Raw genomic sequence first — 22,700 nt, forward strand, 5'->3', positions numbered from 1 at the left:
CCAGGGGCCGCCCGACGGCGCCGCGCCGCACCGGGCCGCCTGGGCCAAGCGGCTGGCCCGGCGCCTGCGAGGTGAGAGCCCCGGCGGGCTGCCCGCCGCCCCCCTTCCTTTCCGTCTGCTTCTCCTCCCCGCCGCCCCCGCAGCCTCGCCCTGCGCGCACCTCGCGTTTCTGCATCCCTCTGGGCCGTTGGGGTGTTTTACCCGGGTTTGCGGAGGTTTTGGATTAGAGGGTCTTGGCAGCAGGTATTAGTGGGACTGCTTCAGTGAACTAAGTCACTTTATAACGAGAGACCAGGATGCCCAGGACAAAAACGCGAGTGATAATGACACATTACGTACTGACTGACAGTGCTCTGCTTGGATCCTGCAGTGGTGTCTTTAGCTTAGGGAGTCACTGAGGTCTATAAATGGCTTGGGTAGGAGCTGCTTAACACAGAGAAAGCCAAGTCCTTGTATAAAGATGCACAGCTAACAGGCTCTTCAAGTGCTCCCTTCCCGCCAGCCGGCGATGAGGAGCATCATGCTGTGCGTGCCTGCAGCTGTGGTGAACAGTCACGGTTCTTCTGCGCGAGGCGAATGCGACAGTGATTTCGGGATGGCTCCAACCTGGCCTGATTGCTGCTGTCTCACCTCAGGCCTGGCTTCTGCTGGAGTGCTCAGAACAGATAATCTGCACTAGGACTGGTTTTGGTGCTGGTTTCTGAGTTGTTTTGACTCTCAAGTCAGAGCTAAATGCACTGTGATTTGAGTAAGGTCAGAGTGCTCTCTAGGTGCAAAGAACGTACAGTGCTTTTATCCACCTTGTGAGAGACCATTCTAGCAAACGTTTGGTAAAATTTCTCGTTGAATCACCCACAGCACATCCGCAGCCACGGCTTAGTGCAGTGTGGGACGGCTTGGGGACCAGAAGGGTTATTTGGTTTTAGTATGCTTGGTTTTGGTTATTTATTTTTTTAAGGCCGTTTGTGTATTTTCACCTAGTCCAGTGGTGTGAGCAGCAGTGCCAAGAGGAATCGTGTTTTGGCGAAGCTGCATGCTGTGCTGGGCAGAACTTTGGCATGGTATCGTTACACAACTGGTGTGCTTCTCCTTCTGTTACTGGGTGTGAGCGGATTAATCCAGCGTGTGCTGCCTGGCAAATGGTGCCAGGTTCCATCTTCTTGCACTGTAAGAAAGAAAAAAGAACCAACCAACCAACCAAACAAACAAAAACAACAATTTTTGATAATGGCTATGGACCAAGCTGTCTTTGGTGAACGCTGTTCGTATTCTATTTTTAGCCGCAAAGTAAAAAGAGCTGGTTTCATGTCCTTGGAATGTTTGCAGTGGATTTATTCCTGTGGTTCCTATCTGCAGTTTCTGCTGATTTCTGACCCATGTACGTTTTGTGCTTACAGGCAAGTGCAGCCAAAGTTCCTGCAGTAGACAGGTCCGTTTTTGTCTCTAACACCAAGAATGCTGTTGCCATTAATTTTATAGGTGCAGGAAATTACTTTCGTGCCATAAGGGTACCGCTGGGGACTGTGTTTGCCTGCTGTGTGGGCAATGAACCTTCTCTGGAGAATGTGATGGCTTCAGGCGACATAGCGAAAGGGCTGATTGCAAGCCTGAAATTGACACGGGACACTTGAAGGATAACTGTCAAAGAGAAAATGGAGGTTTCAGTATTGGAAACGGCACTTGGTAGTGACATTTTGTGGATAACCACAAGGATCTCTGAACACTGGGATACAGCAAACTTAGTTTTATTTGAAGATAACTAGAGGAAAATTAGCAGAGATCTATTTGATGAAATGCTGCTTCACCAGACAGGATGCAATACAAGAAGGATTAATCCTTTGGATACCAAAAATGATAGCGGTACCATGGATGAGCAGGTTGCTGCTCATCAGCTCAGTGCTGTTGAATGACAGCTTATGCTTTGCTCGCTGTCCGGTTGTGAAATAGACATGCTAACAAAGAGGATTGCTGGAAACAGGATTTTGGTAATTGCAGCAATCAGGGAGACTGCAACAGGAGTTACTAGGTGAATAGAAACTTGACTGATAATGATTATTTGTCTCTTAGTTTTCTGTCTGTGGGGCTTCTCACTTGCAATGTAAGCCTCTGCAGATCTCCCCAGCTGCCTGGAGGAGAGGAGGAGGTGGCTGCTCATCTCAGCTACTGAGAAAGTCGTCAGAAGGTTTGATGGGCAAGGGTAAGGGAAGGGCTGTTTCCAGAGCCAGGCTGGAAAAGTTATCTTCCCGTCAGAGCTGTGCTTGGTCACCCAGCCTTACCGTGTCCTCGTGTGCGTCAGTATGAGGTCATGCACGTGGAGGTATTCTTGAGAGATTTTCCTGGTTATTGTTAAATGGCAGTATCAAACGCCGTTTTCAGCCATTCGTTAATTGCGGTAACAGTCATCCGATCTGTACCGAGTTGGGTTAGCACCGGCTCTGAAGGGAATGTTACCTTCAGCTGGAGCAGGAGGCGGCGTTGTTGCTCTGGTTGTTTCGGAAGGAGGAACCTTTCCCTGGGGCCACACTGCTCTCCCTCTGCATTTCTGGGCAGGCGTAAGGCCATGGGCACCTGGGGGATGGCAGCGCCGTCCCTGCAGAGCTACTGGGTGCCCTTGGAAGTTTTCCATAAAGCCTGACTAGTTTATGTGCCTTCTGTACCTCATAACCTTGGATTTATGTATATAAAGGGGTATGTGTGTGTGTATGTCCATTGCGTGTTTATATGACATACGCATATGTACATACACATGCACACTACTTCTATGCATGCAAACAGAAAGATTTTAATTTCCCGTGTTACCTGTGTAGCAAATGTATATAAGGAATGAATTTAAATAATTAATCAAGGCTAGAAACAGCGTTTTTGGTGCTCACGGTAGATGTCAACTTAAATCCAGCACTGCTTGTCACCACTGTGCATTTAGATGCATCTGAAATAATATTCTAATGCAGCAAGAAATGGAAGTACTGTGTGCATTTGCTAAAAATGTGGCAGCTAATGAATGCTTCAAGCTAGCTATTGGGTAAATCCAAAGTTCACTTAACAGAAAGATCATTGTGTGATCCCTGTTGCTGGTTTTTGTTTTATTTTGTTTTGTTTTTTTCATATGAAACTTCCTGTTCTTTGCTGACTTGTAACGGTTTTCTAAAAGGACAGAAATGAAGCTTGCAGGCTTTCTCCACATTTCTTGCTGGTGAGTAATGTGCTGACAGCCCGGACACAGCTCTTGCCAGCTCAGCTCACTGCCTGCTCCAGCCTTTTCTTCCTCTCTCCTGCAGTGTTTTCCTGGTTTTATTATGAGGGTTGCTAGTGCAACGTACCGCTGGATTAAGGGCTGAATTACTTGCCTTCTGTGCTGCTAGTGACTCTGTAAACCTTCTTGGTTTTGTGTTTCTGCCTTCCAGAATGATCTAATGGTGAGGATTTGGCGTTTCGTGTCGTAAAGCAGCAGTCCTTACCCATAAATTTTCAGACTTACCCTTAAAGAACAGCTTTGGAAATGTTCTTTTCTTCTGGGGGCCCATGCCAGTGAAGGGTGTAATTAAGGGTGTAATGAACCAATCAAGGAGCCTGAGCAGAGATCAGTGCAAAGGCTGTTGGTGCTTGCTGGGCATCTGTGTGAGAGGTTTCCCAGTTGACTTAGTAGCAGATTGTTAGTAGTAGATTGTTGCTTGTTAGTAACAATCAGCACGGTTGTTACTAACTGCTTTCCACTCTCATGCTGTACTGTTAACAACTCCATTGAATAGATCCTTTTGCTTTTCTGTCACCCTTTTGGAAGTATTGAGCACTGTCCAGTGAGTTCTTATACACTGTTGTTCTGAGAATGCTGGGTGTAATGCCATTAAGCTAGGAGCACACACAAATGTTGTAATGCAGTCATCCAGTTTGACAGCTCAACATCAGCTGGTCCTGTAGGCTGCTGCTAAATTTTTGCTGTGCAAGGAAAGAAACATGAGGTTACAACATATTTTCTTTACAGGTGTTTGATAGACCTACCATCCCTTTCAGGTAGAAAGTTATTTAAAATTACTAATAAAGGTTCAGGACTGAATGTGCATTTTCATTCATCCAATAATGCTTTTCATATTAAAATTGAAAAAAAAACAACGCGAATTGTAGCATATCCTGGAGGATGGCTACCTGTGCGTGCCTTTGTATACTTGGGTGTGTTTTCATACCACCTAATTTAAGTGGCAGCACTTCTGGCAGATATTCAGCAGCTTCTACAAGAGTTCAGCTGCACTGTTAATAAATGATTATGGTCCCTCACGAGTAGCTAGCACTGCTGTGGGCCCAGTTCGACTTGCACAGTGGTAACGAGAGAAGCAGTTTTTGCTTGAGCTTAGATCAGTTTAAAATCCAGCAGGGAACCTGTGGCAGACATGATGTGGGTGAAGCTTTCAAAGCCACTTGACTAATTGTGCCACTTGTGTATCTGATCTCAGACCCCTGTGTGTATCACTGTGTGTGTTTTTCTTAAAAGGTCTGTGGGGCACAAGACTCATGGAAGAAAGCAACACCAGCAGAGAGCGATACCTGAAAAGTGTTTTACGGGAGTTGGTTACATACATGATTTTCCTCGTGGTCTTGTGTGTCCGTAAGTACCCTTCAGCATTAACGCGTGTGGTTCCTTATGCTCAAGTGTATGTGGATCACTGGAGACGTGCATGATTTAAGTGTCATTTGTTTTGTTATCTGTCATATGAAACACAGTAAGGCTGTGCTTATGAGTGTTACGTCCAAGTACCCGAGACATGGCTGTCTGGTTCAAGGTCTGCAATCTTACTGACCACCTAGAGAGGAAGCAGAATGCAAACCTCAACTCACTTCTTAGAAGAATATTATTTTATTTGTCTTCTAAGCACATGACTGGTTTTAGGTATGTACTCTAGAGCCCACACAAGATACTATTAGTCAATTTTACTAAAGACACACTTGAGAAAAACAGACAGAAGTGAGGAGCTTGATGAATCTCCAGCCTAATGCACATAATGTTCATGGACCCAAAATGGGCTTTAAAGTGTAACATAACAGATCTGAGGGCAGGTTTTTGTTGGTGGTTTTTGTTTGTTTGTTTTTCTGGGCATACGAACTTAGATTTGAATCTTTAATTTTTTATATATTAATTGCCAAAACAAGGTGTGTTCGTATATTTGCATAACAATCATCAAGTCAGTGCAAAATAAAACTTGATGTGGTGTTGATGAAATAGGTGTTTCACTTGGTTACTAGTGAGAAAAACAAAAATCTGTTTGCATTAAGTTAGTGTAGCCTGGTGGGTTACCCCCAGTTCTTACCATGTGCAGTTCTGTTCTAAATGTCCACAGTGTAAATGACATTCAAGTTGTCATTTTTGATCAGCTTTAACAGGCAAGGTGCTGTTGTTATTTCTGGGGAATTAACACTGTTTTGTTTTGTTTTTTTCCCTGAAGACAGACAAACAAACAAACAAAAAACCAGCTCTGGGAGTGAGTGCCTTGCTTGTCCACAGCACAATTACTAAAAAACAAAACAAAACAAAACAACAACAACAAAAAAACACAGACCACAAACCTTATTCTGGTAACACAACTCACAGCTGTTTAGGTGATGTACAGCACGAATGATTATGTACTAACTCTAATGTTTATTTCCTTCCTGAGACATTTAGGAGTGCTTGGTGCAGGTTTATGGACAAGGGAATGTAAGGCTGTTTGTGGCTCAACCACTGGGAGAGGTGTAGCATGAGGGACTTGAATGAAAACACGTTTGTCTTTGGTGGGAAAAGCTTGCTTATAGGCTGTTCATAATTCATTCTGCTGTAGAAAATATTTCTGGTAACAGAATGTGGGGAAAAATGTAGTATGCCAAATGTGTACACCGTAGGAGGGTGCTTTCTGCTTCTGGCTAAATGCTATTAGCAATCCTTGTGTTACTTATTTTTGAGACAATCCAGGTATTCCACAATTGAGGCTCACATGCAACGTGCCACACAGCAGGAGACGTTTATTAAAAATAGTTCTTGTTCTTGCTAAAGAAAACATGCTTTCATCCCTATAATAAAATATTTCTATAATTGTGTGAAAACAGATGAAAATTGTTCACCATAGATGTGATCTTTCAGGCTTCTCTGGGTTTTAGCCTTGAAATGGTTTTAAGTATTTATAGGCAGTAGCAGTACCAGTGCCAAAGACTGCTTCCTCAAGCTGTCAGGGCTTTGTGTGTCATTTTCTAATTTATGCTCTGTGGTCCTCAGCCTCATGCTTGGCCCAGCGCGCGGGAAAGCAGTAGCATGCAACCATTATTTTGTGCAGAGAGATTCTCTTAGAAGCACTGCACACCTTGGGTGGAGTTCTGTTGTCTAACAACAGATGTCCAGTGTGGTTCTCCATGCCCCATGCTTACCATGTTGAGCATCATTTTCTGCTCTGGCAGGACGTGGTTCTTCCAACGCCTTGCATCGACTGTTCCAGCTCTCTGTCGAGGCCTTGGATAGCTCAGGACACCTCGAATGGCACTAGCTGCCTCTCTTCAGGCTGCTGAGTCCTGCCTTTGTGGTTCTTGATGTTGGATTTTGTAGGAGCATTAATAACAAGCGAGGTGTGGGAAGGAGAACTGTGTGTTCTGAACTGGTTCATCTATCTGTTTTTCACTGCTTTTTATGTTGTAATCACAGCTGACAGACAGTTGCTGCTTGGTGTGGGTTTTGTTCTGAAACTTAGACTTTTTAGTGCAGAATCTATGCAAGTGCAACCTGATCTATCCAAAACAAGCAAATAGGTACTCTTTGTCTTTTTCTTCCCCTTGCCCCCTTTCACCTCTCCCCCCTACCCGAATCTCTTGCAGTGACTTACGGGACAGTGAGTTCCAGTATGTATTACTACACCAGGGTTATGTCACAGCTCTTCCTGGAAACACCTGTCTCGAAAATGGAGAAAACTGACTTCAAAACGTTGTCCACAATGGACGACTTCTGGAAGGTAATATTATAAATCGTTATCTTGCTGTTGCTCTGACTTGTTTCTCTTGTCATGGCCTGTAAGTTCAATCCGCAAGCTCTTTTTTTCTAGCATGATGGGGTTGGTTCATGAAGAGCTCTTTGTCAAAGCAATGGAACAAAGTTGGCCTTCAATATGTGAAGGTAATGCTTGGCTAGGTAATGCTAGTAGGGCAGGGCAGGGCTGGGGAACGTCTCTGGAGGACAGCTAAGACCTTTGCCTTAAGGTAAAAAAAAAATACTCTTACATTTCCACAGAATTAAGATGTATAAAAACAGTGTTGGCAACGTGCAAACTAAAATTCTGTCTTCCTCCGCAGTTCACAGAAGGCCCTCTGCTGGATGGTCTTTACTGGGATATGTGGTACAACAACAAAACCATGGCAGAAAACAAAAGCTTCATCTATTACGAGAACCTGCTTCTAGGGGTGCCTCGCATTCGGCAGCTGAAAGTGAGAAATGGTTCGTGCTCAATACCCGAGGATCTAAAGGATGAAATCAAAGACTGCTACGATGTCTATTCTGTAGCTAATGAAGATACTGCACCTTTTGGGCTTCGAAATGGGACAGCGTACGTAGTACTCTTCGTCACGTAGATGTATGTTTTTTTCTGATTGGGTTATGCTGAATTGTATGGTTAGTCACTTCTCAGGGGCAACTCTGAAATTGCTTTATGTTGTGTCTGTAAAGCCAGCTAAAATCCGGTTTGTAAAGCTACCTAAATCCAGCAAACTGTGAAGTCTGCTCCTGAAATAACCTTACCAAACTTGGTGGTGGTTTTCTTTTGGTCAGATTTTATTTGTTTTGTTAATTGTAAGTTGAAAGTGGAAGGATTAACATGCTCTCTCTCTCTACTTCTGAACTAGTTGGACATACACCAACGAGAAGGATTTGAATGGGAGCAGCCACTGGGGCTTGCTCGCCATGTACAGTGGGGCTGGTTATTACCAAGACCTCTCGAGGAGCAGGGAAGTGACAGCTGTGCAGATTGCCAGCCTTAAGAAGAACCTGTGGCTGGACAGAGGGACGAGAGCAGCTTTCATTGATTTCTCTGTATACAATGCGAACATCAACCTGTTCTGCGTTGTAAGGTATGCACAGAAACGCCAGTGGCGTTCACATGGCATGATGTAGGTTGTGGGCCTGGCATTTTCTTCTGATTGCTTGGTTTTAAGAGCATGGGTAAGCATGTGTTTTGGAGTCAAAGGAGACGTTGAGGAGAGCTTGTTCCAGACTACTGAAATGGCATGCCTCCCTGTCAGGAAGTGGGACTGCATGTTGTGGCTGCACTCAGCATCTGGAGGCAGTTCGGATTTTCCTGGTGCTGCAACAGTTTGGGTGCAGTTTGCATGACTTCCCAGGTTATTAAAGTACATAGGTGGAGTACACCAACTGGTGCAACACCAGTCTTTACGTAGTGTGAGAGTTGGAAATGCAGGCAGGTCTTTATGTGTTCCTTCACTGTTTCTGAAATGCTTTGGATTTTAGTTAAAATTGAGGGAACGGTGGTTGGGTTCACTCAACTGTATGAAGACTTCTTTGAAACGTATGGGCTTTTGCCTATTTCCACTTGATTTAAATAATAATATAAATAAAACCAAGTTTCTTTAGTAGTGCTTTTTGTGGACACTGTTTAGATGAAACCTTTTTCTTTTTTTTTTTTCCCAAATGCAGGCTGTTAGTGGAGTTTCCGGCAACTGGAGGCCTTCTTACGTCTTGGCAGTTTCAGCCAGTGAAGCTGATTCACTACATCTCCACTTTTGATTTTTTCCTGGCAGCCTGTGAAATGGCGTTTTGTCTCTTTGTTCTCTACTATATGGTGGAAGAGATATTAGAAATTCACATTCATAGATTGCACTACTTCAGAAGTCTTTGGAATTGCCTTGATATTCTTATCATCGTGGTAGGTAATGTTTATATTAAGCCTGAAATTGCTTTCTGAAATGCACTCTGTGGGAGATGTTAATGGCACTGCATTCATAGTGGGTTTAAAGGATAGTGCCATCATCCTATTTGTGAATATTTTAGGCTAAAACAAAGTGTTTTAAAACTCTTATCACCTTTCACACATTCATTTCCCTTGTTCTCAGCTCTCTGTGGCAGCTATAGGAATTAGCATCTACAGGACTTCAACTGTTGATATGCTCCTGAAGAAGCTGCTGGAAGATCAGAACTCATTCCCCAACTTTGAACCCTTGGCCTATTGGCAAATGCAATTCAACAACATTGCCGCAGTCACTGTGTTTTTTGTCTGGATTAAGGTAGCTCCAAGTTTCCCGTCCTTATTCTAAAATCAGGATGTAAACTTTCAGAGTGCTCTGAATGTCGTGTCATGTATTTCTTTCAGTTTCATCATGTTCTCCTAAAATTGGTCATGGGACAGATAGAGAGCACAAGTGTACCTTCTTGCAGATTAAAAACAAGGTTATAATTCTCTCTCTGCTTTATTCAGCCCTCATTTAAGTCCTGAAGATGCAGTCTGTGGTGCTTTGTCACAGCAGGAATGTGAGGAAATGTTTTCATTATTCCTGAATTGACAAATCAGGACTTGGTACTGGATACTGCTTTTTCCTAGATTGGCTTAACTATACTCATTTAATCTTTTCAAAACTTCTGTATCGGTAGAAGTGTTGGTAGTGTCTGATTCAAGTCATAAATGTGGGAAAGCTAGTCCAATTCATACCAACGTTAGATATGTTGCTTTTGTTTAACTTTTTTTTTTCATTTTAATTTTTCCTTTCTAGTGCTACTTGTCTTCCTGACCTTCCTGTCCTCTGCATGTAAAAATTGCAGGGGAACATTAAGTTTATGAGTTGTCTAGCAGTGGAAAACTTAAGAGCAACGATAAATGCATTTCAGCTATGATATTCCAAATTCATACTTATATTATCAAGCAAGTTATCCAGTCTTCTGCTGTTTTGTAGGTCAAAGTTGCATGCAATTTTTGCATCACCGTGTAAAAAGAAAGCAGCTTATTATTAGAAATAACTAACTGCAGAGCTGCAGAGAAGCAGAATTATGCAGGTTTAAGGGGACTTCAGGAGGTTTCTCGTCCAACCACCTGCTCAAAGCAAGGTCAGCTGTGAGATCATGTTTCCTCACATTTTTCTATTTCATTCTGAAAGAATGTAAAGATAAATAAATAGGCTTTTGGAAGCATATCAGTAACACTGCTCTGAAGCTAGGGTTTCAAATAGGAGCAAAAGTGGAAGTCGGTTTTCTCACAGGTTTTTTTTTCTTCACATTTCAAGCTTTAGTGGTTTTTTTTTGGAAGCAATGTATATTTCTGAATATAAATTATCTGAATTTGTCAAATTCAGTAAGGCGTCTCGTGTAAAAAGCCAGAAAGCAGTTGTAGTGAGAAACTGTCTTACTTGTCTTCACAGGTTTTTTTTCTTTTTCTATTAACAGCTTTTCAAATTTGTGAACTTCAACAGAACGATGAGTCAGCTATCCACTACCATGTCTCGCTGTGTCAAAGATGTCGTTGGCTTCGCTATTATGTTTTTTATTATTTTCTTAGCATATGCTCAGTTGGCCTATCTTGTCTTTGGTACTCAGATCGATGATTTCAGCACTTTCCAGGACTGTATGTAAGTAAAATAATAAAAAATGCAATGAATTTCACAGTACACCTCAACAGAGACCAAAGAAATCCTGTAACATCTATCTAAAGAGATAAACTGTAGGCATCTCACTGCTGGTGTAGGTCAGTAGCTGCTTTTTAGAAATGCTTAGTCATTTTTAGGTATCTGCAAGAATCCATGAGTGAGGCTGGACTCAGTATAGGGCAGTAAATCAATTTCCCCTGTATTGGATTGGTACAACATAACCTGATTTTAAGTGTGGTAATTACCAAGTTGTTTTGACAGATTCCCCCTCCCCTCCCCCCCTTACACTGGGGCATAGGGAGCAAAATGTTTCCTGTGGAGAGGCAGAGGCAGCTTTAGAAGGAAATGGTTGGGATTTTACATACGTGAGGGGCAGAAGGGATAGGAGAGGGACAGGCTTGGGTCATTGGTTTTCTTTGCTTCCTGTTGCTGCCAATGTCAGTTGTGACCAAAAGCCAGAAATAACCACCTTAGTTATGCTTCATGTGTTGTATTTGATCACAGGTTTGGTTTTGCTTAAAGGTGGGATTGAGAAACTGACTTGGCAATGTCTGATGAAGTATTGTAGTAATGCAGACCTCTCTACTGCCCATCTGACTGTTACAGTGAAATAGATTGACAAGTGCACAGCTCCAAAAGAGTTTTTCTCAACTCCTGGATGTGTTTTGTTTTTAAAGATTTACTCAGTTCCGCATCATTTTGGGAGACTTCAACTTCACAGAGGTTGAAGAAGCTAATCGAATTTTGGGACCAATTTATTTCACTACATTTGTGTTCTTTATGTTCTTCATTCTTTTGGTATGTACACCTTTGTTTACATGGGGTGGGTAGCTGGCAAGTTTCTTTTTATGGCCATTTTTGCATCTCTTGTTCTTGGATTCATACTGCTACTTGGGGCATATTTGTGTTCCATGGAAAGGGTCTCACTCTTACATCATCTTCCACTACACTTTTTGCTTTTTATTTCCTTTAAAGTAGATATGCATTGTGTATTTCTTGTCACTCCCTTATAGTGCTCCATGTTGTTGGTTTATTTTTTTTTATTTATTATGAAGAATTTTTCATTTCTAATTCTAAGCAGCACCTAGCTTGTATACACAGCAATCCTGTCTTCCTCGTCCAGGGCAGAGCTGGACCAATTCTTTATTTCCATAAAACAACTTGGGGTTCTTCTTCCCCTGCAGATTACCCCTGTACTTCTAGACAAGCAGTATTTTAGGAGGCTCAGCTTATCTGAGAAGCAGTGTGTAGACATGAGTGTCTCAATTAAATTCACACAGTACAGATATTAGTAGTGAGTAGCCATCGTTTGTATACTCTCTGTTCACAGTAGTCTTGAATTCATATTACAGTCTTATTAATAAAAGTTAAATATCAAAAGGTGGAGGGAGAAAGACCTCCGAAACCCAGGACATCAAGTAAAACCATTTTTTTTGTTGTTGTCAAAATAAGTTAAGAATCCCAGTATCTTCTACCTGTATGTAGCTTACCAGTATGGTACTAGCATTGCTATACAGGAATCTGGTTTCTAATGGTATCTCCAGGCTGAAACTTCTGTGAGCAAGATGTCCTCAGATTATTCCCAGAACGGTGTGTCTTCTGGTGATTTGATAAGGTGGCAACAATTAAAGCAGGATTTTACTAACCTAAAATTGTACAGCAGTCATGTATCATCCTAACTCGCAGACTGATTTAATGACCCTTGTCATTAGTGAGTTTTTGCTTGTTTTGGGATGAGAAGTGGTAGTCAACAGGAGACAGCTGGAAAATAATACATGGGTTACTCTGACCAAAGAAGTGCATGAGGCAGGTGCTTTGAATCACCTCACAAAATCCAGAGGTGCAGAGGCCAGAAAGGGAAAGAAACATTATTATTTTTTTTTTTTCTAAGGGATAGCAGAAAAGCTCTGGAATGTGAAGGCACAGCAGACACTGCAGTTTGTGTATTTATTAATGTGCACATGCTGTAATTTGGGTAGAGGGATCTGTTGGTGAAAGCTTCTTGAGACCAGGTGTAGACCTGGAAATAAAGTTAGGGAAGATAGGCAGAAAGCAGCATCCTTAACACTTATATTGGGGCAGCTGAAAGCAAAATAGACAGTAGCCCAGGTATCTCTTATTTTTTCTGGTGTTAGACCAGAATGTATAACAATATGACATTGGAAAACTATTCTTCTAAAAGGATTTTTTTTATATCTGAAATAATGTTAACAAAGCTTTTCCACAAGAGTGGCACATTGAATATACCAGTATGTTGAGTCTCTTTGGACTCGAATGTCCAGCTTGCAGTTCAGTCATGTGTATTCTACTGTCGTCAGGAAACTTTCAGTAGTGGCTGCACAGGTCTGGTAAAATGCTGGGCACAGGGGCAGCGAGACCACTTCTTTCTCTTCTCTGAACAAGCCACCGAAGTCATGTCAGAGTTGGTGACAAGCATGCCAAGAGTCTGATTTGACATCTTTTTTTTCTTACCTTTGTTCTGAACCACAAGCAGGGCTGTAACAGGGTAAGATCCTTGTGTTTGTGATGGTTATTAGGGGATGAGTAATTGACTTGCATCTCTGTGGCATTTTTGTTGCCAGCTGTAATGCCTAGATGAATTCACAGATATTTTATGTACGAGTTGGACCCTCAGCAGGTAGAACACATTTTATTGGCACCACTGTGTGTAGGTATGAACCCTCTTCAGAAACAAATTTCCCAGTAAGGTTAATTACCAGTAATTCCGATTAAAAGCTGAAGGGCATTGTATTTCAATACCTTAAGCACTTGGTGTTACTGCTTTTTAAATATGGCACCATTTTCTCCTGGCCCCTTTAAAAAAATAAACACAAAACAAATGTGTAGGTCTGCACATGAAGGATTTGGACTCGTGGAGATTTTTTAAGCGTCTTTTTCATTTCTTCCATGAACAGAACATGTTTTTGGCCATTATCAATGATACGTATTCTGAAGTCAAATCGGATATGGCACAACAGAAGGCAGAAATGGAACTGTCTGACCTTATCAGAAAGGTAAAATAATGTTTTGTTTCATATCTCATTCCTCACATCTGAACTTAATCCAGAAAACACTACAGAAACCAAAGAGTAAAGCTGGCAACAGCTGGTGAAAATAAGCATCGTCTAGTTAAAATAAATGCGTGAGTTGAATGTAAATTAAACAATGAAAGCTTGGCATCATAACATATTTTTGGCAATCTGAGACTTTATGTCAAAGGATCAGCCTTTAGTGAATATGACACAGGATATGTCTGTCTAGGTAGATGGAGAGATACGCACTTGATGAAGCTGAAGTGCCATTTTGTTTGGGCACAGAATTCCAGGTTATTTCATACCAGGCTATAAGATGAATCAAGTCTTGTTTTACATTAACTAGGAGCTCCCAGGGCAGCTGCCAGTAAGGTTTTCAAATACAGAATTAAAAGCTCAACCTGAATCTCAGTTAGGAAAAACCACATGCACCTGCATGTGCTCTGGCATGGGTGGTGCGGTGCTGTACCATGGTCAGAAATGTCTAAACACACACTTAGCATGACCAGTGATTCAGTGTTTTAAACGTGGGAACTGGTTTTAAAACAGAGCAGGGAAAAATGAGAAATCTTACTTTGTTGGGATGAGGATTGTTTTTAAAATCATTTGTACAACTGAAGAATGAGGGAAGCAAAATGACCAATATAAGCTGTACCCAATTTGTCAGCATTGGTTAAACTGTCACTTTACTGTCAGTAGCTGCCAAAGGTGTCTTGAAATAATCTATTCCTACTGACCTGCAGTGCCAATGGAATGATAAAAGCCTTAATTCTAGCTGCAGTGGTATTTTCATGTTGTTAATTTAAGCACTGAAACAAAAAATGGGTAAACTGGAGGAAAAGACAGAGATTTTGGAACACAATGCTTGTGTACGCTAGTAGATTTTGATAATCCACAAAAAAAGTCTATTGGAAATCAAGTGCTAATGCTTCACACCAAGTAAAACAAGAAATCTCATTTTTTTCTTTTAGGGCTACAACAAAGCCATGGTCAAACTTAAACTGAAGAAAACTACTGTTGATGACATTTCAGAAAGCCTAAGACAAGGCGGGGGGAAACTAAATTTTGATGAACTCCGGCAAGATCTAAAAGGGTAAGGAAGCTGTTACTTTTAATCTTGAGTAGTGTGCCCAGACGTATGATGTGAAGTTTTTCGGGCAAGTTGCTCTTGCCTCTGTGATGTCTTTCAGAAGTCCAAGGATGGTTGGGAAGGATCAGGGTGCAGGTCAGGGGAGGTTTGTGCCATTAGGTAATGAAAAGTGAGGGCTGAACTTTGTTGTGGTCAGTGTTTTGTATACCTGGTGGGGTAGAATTTATGGGCAGCTCTGGGTTCATTGTGCCTTTTGTTTGGGGATGAAAGTTCATTGGGAGTGAATTGCTTTTCCAGCACATGAAGTTGATTTAGCATCTGAAAATGAAAAGTAAGGGATCTGTTTTTATTGCTTTTTTAGGAAGGGCCACACTGATGCAGAGATTGAAGCAATATTTACCAAATATGATCAGGATGGGGACCAGGAGTTGACAGAGCATGAACACCAGCAGATGAGAGATGACCTGGAGAAAGAGAGGGTGAGCTTAGCATTAGGAATAGCTTGCCATCAGCGCCATCAGCCAATCTGCTCCCTGTGCTGGTTGGCTGCCCCAGAAGAAAACTTTATTTCTTTTTGCATTTGCTCTCTACCCTGGCTGTCTTAGCAGAACTGTAAAATGGCAAGGTGGAGGTCTTTGGCCTCCCCAGTGCACAGTTGACAAGTCTTTATATCTTCTCTGTCTGCGGGTTGTGTTGCCCTAAAGGAGGATCTGGACCTGGACAGGAGCTCTCTGCCACGTCCTCTAAGCAGCCGCAGCTTCCCCCGGAGCTTGGATGACTCTGAGGAGGACGAGGATGAAGACAGTGGGCACAGCTCCAGGAGGAGGGGCAGCAGCTCTAGTGGGGTTTCCTACGAAGAGTTCCAAGTGTAAGTTGAGCCTCCTAGGGGAGCAAAACTACATGGTGGGGTTTCTCTTGGGAGATTTTTATGTAAGGCATGTTGTAGTCTCTCTTATAACTGAATATTAGTCAAATAATTCAGTAAAAGTCAGTTTTCATCAGGTGCTGAAGTCACCTGTAGCTTTCAAGTAATACTTGAATTGTAAGTATTTTAGAGAGGCTCATGGGAATCTGTCTCTTCCCTCCACCCTTCAGAAAAAGAAAGTTAAAACCTGGTCACTGAAACAACAGAGAAAATAGCCGTGTTAGAATAATGCCAGAAAACTGCTACTTTTTTTTTCCTAGTAGTAAAATCTCGAGGCTTGTAAGCTTACTAAGTAGTTCAACATAGTTTAATAAGTTGAAATTATTGTTTATTGCCCTCAGACTCATGAGGCGGGTTGATCGCATGGAGCATTCAATCGGCAGTATCGTCTCCAAGATCGATGCGGTTATAGTGAAGCTTGAAGCGATGGAGAGAGCCAAACTGAAAAGAAGAGATGTGCTGGGAAGACTGTTGGACGGAGTGACAGAGGTAAGTAACCCTGCTCTGTCCTGCGTCGTCACCTGCTGGTCACAGCCGGCATGGCTTATTTAGTGTCAATACTTGTTTTCTGCTGCTTGGTTTGGGAGGGTGGAGGGACTTGTAAAGATGACGTGGCTGCTTTGGCATTGGCCGAGCAATCTTGAGTTTTGTGTTACTGAAGGGACATGATGCAAGTTTCAGATGAGAAGCCATCTTCTAGTAGACCCGTGTCACACTGTGGCTGCAGAGCACCATTTAAACCACTGGACAGGACAGCAGTGGTGATGAGGAGTTGCTGAAGAAGGTTTTTCATCCCTTGTTGTCTGTTGGGATGAATACAAAGTTTTATGGACTAGTTTGGCAGAGTCAAGGTGATCCAGCCCAGCAGGCTGTGCAGCCTGCTCTTCTCCTCCTGATTCTTTCTGGGAGTGTGTGGGGTTATCTAGCTCCTGTTGCCTCCCTTCCTACCTTCCCTTTTCAAAGGGCCGTGTGGAAGCAGCCAGCAGGACAAGTGCATTATTTCTGCAGACTCTGCAGGTTCTAAAACCTGTCAGCTCCCTGATGGGTCAAGAACAGTCAGAAAAGAGCTGCAAAGGGGTGGGTGAGATGTTCTGTCTTGGTGGGTTATGTGGGTCAGACACGCAGCTGCCCTGTCATGAATATAGTGTCCCTGCATATTAAAAAGTGTAATACAAATTACGCTTTCATAAGTGAAGGGACAACCCGGGAGCTGTGTTAGTGGAAAGAAAGCCAGTTACTGCAGTAGCTGTGATTTGCCTCTAGCCTCTTGAAATACTTGAGTGCTATAGGGATTTCCTGTATCGCATAGGATTTTGGTGAGGCTGCAGTTTGGAAACTGCTCTTCCGTCTTGCATCTTGTATCTGTTTAGGATGAAAGACTGGGTCGTGACAATGAAATCCACAGGGAGCAAATGGAGCGGCTTGTGCGAGAGGAGTTGGAGCGGTGGGAATCAGATGATACGGCATCCCAAATGAGCCATCGTTTGGGAACACCGCTTGGACTGAACGGCCAGCCTCGTTCGAGGAACTCGCGGCCATCTTCCTCGCAGTCGGATGGTATTGATGGGGGAGGAGGGAACGGGGGGAATAACATCCATGTGTAGGATTGGCTTGGTAGTTTGGGGCCAGTATTAAGGCAGCAAACACCTGACTCCACTGTTCCCCAGCTTAAGGTGATCATTCTGATCAGACCACTGAAGGAAAGCTCCAGTGGTGTGTAAGAAGAAACGCTCTCTTCATAAGGCACTTTCACACCTACATAAGCCACACGTCAGGCTAAAGTCACCAACAGCCAGCCTGCTAGCCTTGGAAACGAAAATGCAAGAGGAAATCTACCTGAACAGAATTCTGATACATGTATTATGGAGAACAGCTTCACGAGGACAGCAAGCTTTAGACAAAATGTGCTCTAGCTAAACCATTCAAATGAAGAGCTGTGGGTTTTCTGCTTTCTATTGGAAAAACAGATTTTTTTTAAGTTTTTCAAAACATTTTATAAAGAAAACTGCACTAATTTATTGTCTCATTCATTTTAACTAACACTTTTCAAAGAGACAAATCAACATCTTTTTATTTTAACTCTGAGTTTTTGTTTATTTTTCCGGAGTTGTTCTTGGTGTACTAACGTTTTACTTTAAAATGGCCATTTTTTCCTATTATTGAGAGATACTACATGTCTTTAAACAGAAGAAAGTGCACTGAGTTTGTACACCTGTTAATCAGATCATCTGTAATAGAAACCATATATGTTATGCCTCCTTCCATTTCATTAGCATTTTAAAAGTAATGTTTGAGAATTGCCTTCTTACACCCAGTTAATGTAATCGTCTTCAGCTCTGTTGTACAGTGCCCATTTTTAGTGCCATGTTTTGAGGATCTACGTGTTCTTGGGAACACTTCTTGTTTACCTCACTTCTTTAGGTAAACACAATAACTTGGCAGAAAACATATTATTTAAAGTCACACACGATTGAAAAATGCTAACTCTTCCTTGAATGGGAAGGGAGCCCAGTGGTAGGGGAAACCCAATCATGTGCTCTGCAAAGTTCTGTGAAGCACATCTCACCTATTTAGCCTGTATTTACGTTTAACAGATCTGCTTGTAAAATTATTAGATACGCTTTTACGTACTCTCTTCTCCAGGGATTCAACGTGATTCCTTTGGAAAGGTGTTTTTAGTGTAGCCACTGATTTTTAGTATTTAATTTTCTGTGCTTTCCATGTCACAGACACTTTATTTTTGAAAGGAGGTACGCCACAAATTATGTTGTTTTCCTCTAGAAGGCACTGAAGCACAGTGTGCGTGGTTTTGCCTAGCAGCCTGTTTCAGTCTATGGCTTGTTGCTGTAGGAGAGAGGCTGTCAGTTGTGTTTTTATCCTGCAGATGGCAGTTGTCTTGTATTTAAACTCATACAGTTGGCTTAAAGGAAAACAGAAAGCTAGATAATCAAACATATCTTACCTATTTGTAGGAGATATAGAGGAAAAATGCCTATTTAACGAGGTAAAAATAGCATATTTATGTTATATTGGTGTATTTTTGTTTCAAACTGAAGTTGTTGCCAGAGGCTAGTACTACTTCTTGCAGTGGTGCTATGTGGGCAAAGCTACCTTTTGCATATGCTCTTATCACGGCGTTGCCTGGCCATACCCAGAATGTACTCCCTCTAATCAGAGAACATGCAAAAACTAAATAAGACTTTATGCCTTTTCCTGTTTTTAAGTTTACGAGAAACCCTATGCACAGAAACTTACTTAATAAAAGGTGGAGCAGGAGGAAGCTCAGTGCAGAGACTGGAATTTCTTGGTAGCTGTGTCTCAAGAATGGAACAAAGTGGGAAAACAGATTGTGAGTCTTGTGAAGGGCTTTTTGTTTCTTTCGGTTTTTTTTGTCCTGCACTAGGAAAAAATTGGTGCTCTCTCACAAGAGAGACCTGGCAATATGGTTTGAAATAGCTGGCCCGTAAAAAATGTGTATTTGAAAATGTACATTCAATCATGCAGCTCCTTTTTATTTGTAGCATATGTTTATTATGAAAATGAAAATATGTGCATTCATAGGTGTATTTGTTGAGGTATATTTCTGTAACGTGTCGTTACTTAATAACAAACTTCATCTTGAAGTGCATTAAGTTTTCATGGGGTACCCGTGTGTGTTGACAATAGGCCTTGCAGTAAGTGCATGGGCACTTGACAAATGTTTTGAACATTTTTATTATTTCATTTTTAGATTCTAATATCATTTGTCAGTTAGTAATAAGGTAAGGTTTGCATAGGACATAAATGTACAGTGTTTGGTCTTATGAGGAAACTATTAATTATGCAAGCCTTCTACAATGATCAAGAATGTATTGATCTGTAAAACTGAGCACTTTACTTCCTAATAAACTTCTTATATAATCTGTAAAGCCAATATTGTGCCATACATGTCGATTATTTGTAACAGAACATTAAGAATGCTGTTTTTGTATGTGAATATTATTTGTATCTTATCACACATTACTCTCAAAAGAAATAATAATGGTAAAAGGGAGTATAGGCTGTAAATGAGCAGAGAGGACTGGGTTGATCCAACTGCTTCATTGCCCAAACAATGCTTTCCTTAATGCTTCCCTTTATATCTGCATAAATCTATCTTCTGCTATTTCAGGCAGCAGCTCTGACTGCTAATAACTCTGTCCCTTTAGTACTTCACAGCTGCTGTTTAAGCTAATTCCATTGCTCTTTTTTTTCTTCTCCCCTTAACTTTTCCCTTTGTTTCAGACGATCCTACATCTGGAGGGTTGCAAGCACCTTGGAAACCCCAGGCTCACAGACAAGCTCCATAGTTCTGCCCGGGCAGCAAAGAGTAGGCAACTGTCTCACCAGCAGAAAAGTAAACTGTATTAATGAGAATTGAGTGCTTAATGTGAAATCATCTCAGTCTTTCATGAAATTCATACATACTGAGTTTAAGTATTAAGCCTCTAGTCAGTGTACTATAAAAGTCACAGAGCACGGTAAGAGGGAAGATTTCTTGGCGAATGCTGTGTGTGTGCTGTAGTATTGCTGACTTTGGAAAATGTCTTCAGGAAGCACAGCTTGAGATGCATGTTTGGAGTAAGAGCCACATAATTCTTCTGAATTCATTCCCCACAAGCAGAAGGAGGGAGAATGAGATGTGAAGAGAAATCATTTACTTTATGCTTAGAAGACATTTGCCTTTTATGATAGCTAGCAGTGAGATGAATGTAAGTTCTGTCTGACAGAAAGAGAACTTTTTTTTTAATTATAAAATGTGAAATATTTAGGATGAACAAAGTTATTTGCATTTTTTAGAATGATAATCACACAAACACATAGTAGATTATTGAGAAAATAAAAATGGGTAGCATGGAAGATTCATAGATCTAACTCCAGTCTTTGTTGGCACTGCTGCTATTTCCATTTTGAGATAGTGCGCTCTCGTGCTGTGCTATACCATTTTTGTGAAAATACACAGATAAACACTAAGACAGTGATTGCACTTGACCAAACCTTCAAGAGACAAGTTGATGTTTACACAAATTAGCATTTATCATCTAGTGTCAGTAAATCATTGCTTTTTTTCCCCCGCAGAATTCAGTGAGGGTCCCTTTTAGAAGACTATTTTAGTAAAATGTGCAGAAAACCTAGAACTGTTGGGCTATAGTGAGGAATACTGAAATATTTTATCCAGGAAAGAAAAATTCCAATACTTAATATATTACTTATATTACAACAAAAATGGATTTATGAAGCTCTGGATTTTTTTCAAACTGGGAGGTTAAATCGTAGTATAACAGTGTCATTTTTGTATTTGTAAGGCAATTCTCTCTTCCAGCAGTTTTTTGGACTCGGACCACTTGCGTAGTCAATGAAGGCTGTTAGTCTGTAATTAGGACAAAATACTTTCAAATCAGTAACCTTCTTAACTTTATAACAAAAGTTAATAATAGTAGTACACGATAATTATTAGGCAGTTGGTTTTCTGTATTGGTAATACTTAAATATATTTCCAAAGTTGTAAGAACTAAAATTTTGAAAACTCAGCCTGAAATTCCATGGGCTACAATACAGCAAATTCTCAGCAAAGCTTGATAATGTATTCAGATTAAAATTAATAAAACCTTGCACAAGGAAGTCTTTTAAAGTTTCCTAGAATCCAGATTAAATCACTTACTCTTCAATGTCAAGAAACCACAATAGCAATTTTTATACACAAAAACACATTTTCAGTCAAGTTAGTGACATAATCAGAATGCTTACATTTTTACATGGCAGTTGTTTAAGTATGTATGACAAATCTCAGCAAAAAAAAAAATGGTATCAGGCAGTTCTGTCATCTGTAAGCCCCAGCGATGCCTGATCCTTAACGCACTAAATCACTTGGTCTGGGGTACCCTGTCCCCAAGATCTTGCCGACAGGAGCAAGTGTCAGGGATAATTGAGCTCCGAAGCCAAGTGTATGGGAAAGCAAGGATCCTCGCAAGACCCCTTTGGAGGAGATTAATGAGCAAGGCTTAATGAAGCGTGTACTTGTAAAGGAATGTGTGTAAAATCCATCCCTAACGAGGTGGGGAAAGAAAAGAGATTATGAGAAAAAGTCAGGACCGTTAACCTTGGGGTATTATGAGATGGGTGAGAGTCTAATTCTTGTCACAAGGTCAAGCTTTTACAAAGCAATTATTAAGGATCTCCATAATATCAGCATACAGACACACACACGTACTTGGAGCCTTTTAACCTTGGGAACTCGGGGTTCATTGCCCTACGGCTAGTAATTACTTTCTTTTTTTATTTTTAATTCTTCTTGACTTTTTTTTCCCTCTTCCATTGCTCTTCAAGGTACATGTGATAGTGACTACATATTTTTTTTTTTTATCTCCAGTGGCTTTTGGTGCATTGTTGTTTTTATTTTTTAATTTATTTTTTATTTGGGCTGATGGATTTTTTTTTCTCCTCCAGAAAAAGCTTCTCTAATTTTCCTTTTGTTTCTGTGTTGTACAAGGACCTGCAGTACTCTTCTGCTGATTGCTTTGCAAGAACCCATTTCTGTTGATCTCCTCAGTGTTATCTTCTACTTAAAAAACGAAAAATATGTAAGTAAACTACAGGTAAGAAACATTGACTGGCAGCTTTGGTACTCTGAAGGCTTTTTTTTTTCCCCATCAGTAAATGATCAAAGCAATACCATAATTACTGTTGAGTTCAGCAAGAACCTTGCTGACTAATTTTATTGTTAAGAAAAAAATGTAAATGGAAAATGGTACTAATGAAAGCTCTATTCGCTTTCTTTCTTCACATCTCTGCAGCTTTCTGCACAAAGCAAGGAATCAAAAGAGAAATTTATGTTGGGGTAATTCCATGAGACAGAGACCTGCATGAGGCAGTTAGAAGGCATTTTTAAAATCATATTATCTCTTCTCAGTGTGCCTCACAAGTTGGTAATACTACAGCTATCAAGAAAGTTGCGCAGGTAAAGAAATGAAGTGTTTGTACTTAACACTGTATGTACAGCACCTATTTCTCTTAGCTATGGTGCCTAATGATGTTGGATACAGTT

General features: G+C 41.2%; 1 protein-coding gene across 2 annotated transcripts; it reads left to right on the top strand.

Annotated features, from left to right (window-relative positions):
- The first annotated feature begins 7 nt into the window (after positions 1-7).
- On the top strand, positions 8-19,550 carry PKD2 (polycystin 2, transient receptor potential cation channel). Of its 2 annotated transcripts, none has more exons than XM_035324668.1 (16): positions 8-71; positions 4,487-4,600; positions 6,829-6,962; positions 7,300-7,550; positions 7,846-8,070; positions 8,654-8,882; positions 9,070-9,240; positions 10,391-10,572; positions 11,268-11,388; positions 13,506-13,604; positions 14,594-14,715; positions 15,074-15,191; positions 15,417-15,580; positions 15,979-16,126; positions 17,008-17,194; positions 17,328-19,550. In XM_035324668.1, exons 2-16 carry the CDS (start codon positions 4,507-4,509, stop codon positions 17,333-17,335), a joined length of 2,253 nt encoding a protein of 750 aa, XP_035180559.1. In that variant the 5' UTR covers positions 8-71; positions 4,487-4,506; the 3' UTR covers positions 17,336-19,550. The 2 variants fall into 2 exon arrangements, with proteins under 2 accessions (XP_035180559.1, XP_035180560.1); XM_035324669.1 differs by lacking the exon at positions 8-71 and adding an exon at positions 1,463-3,193.
- Positions 19,551-22,700: the final 3,150 nt, after the last annotated feature.

Source organism: Oxyura jamaicensis, chromosome 4 (genome assembly GCF_011077185.1).
Source record: "Oxyura jamaicensis isolate SHBP4307 breed ruddy duck chromosome 4, BPBGC_Ojam_1.0, whole genome shotgun sequence".
Lineage (NCBI taxonomy): Eukaryota > Metazoa > Chordata > Aves > Anseriformes > Anatidae > Oxyura > Oxyura jamaicensis.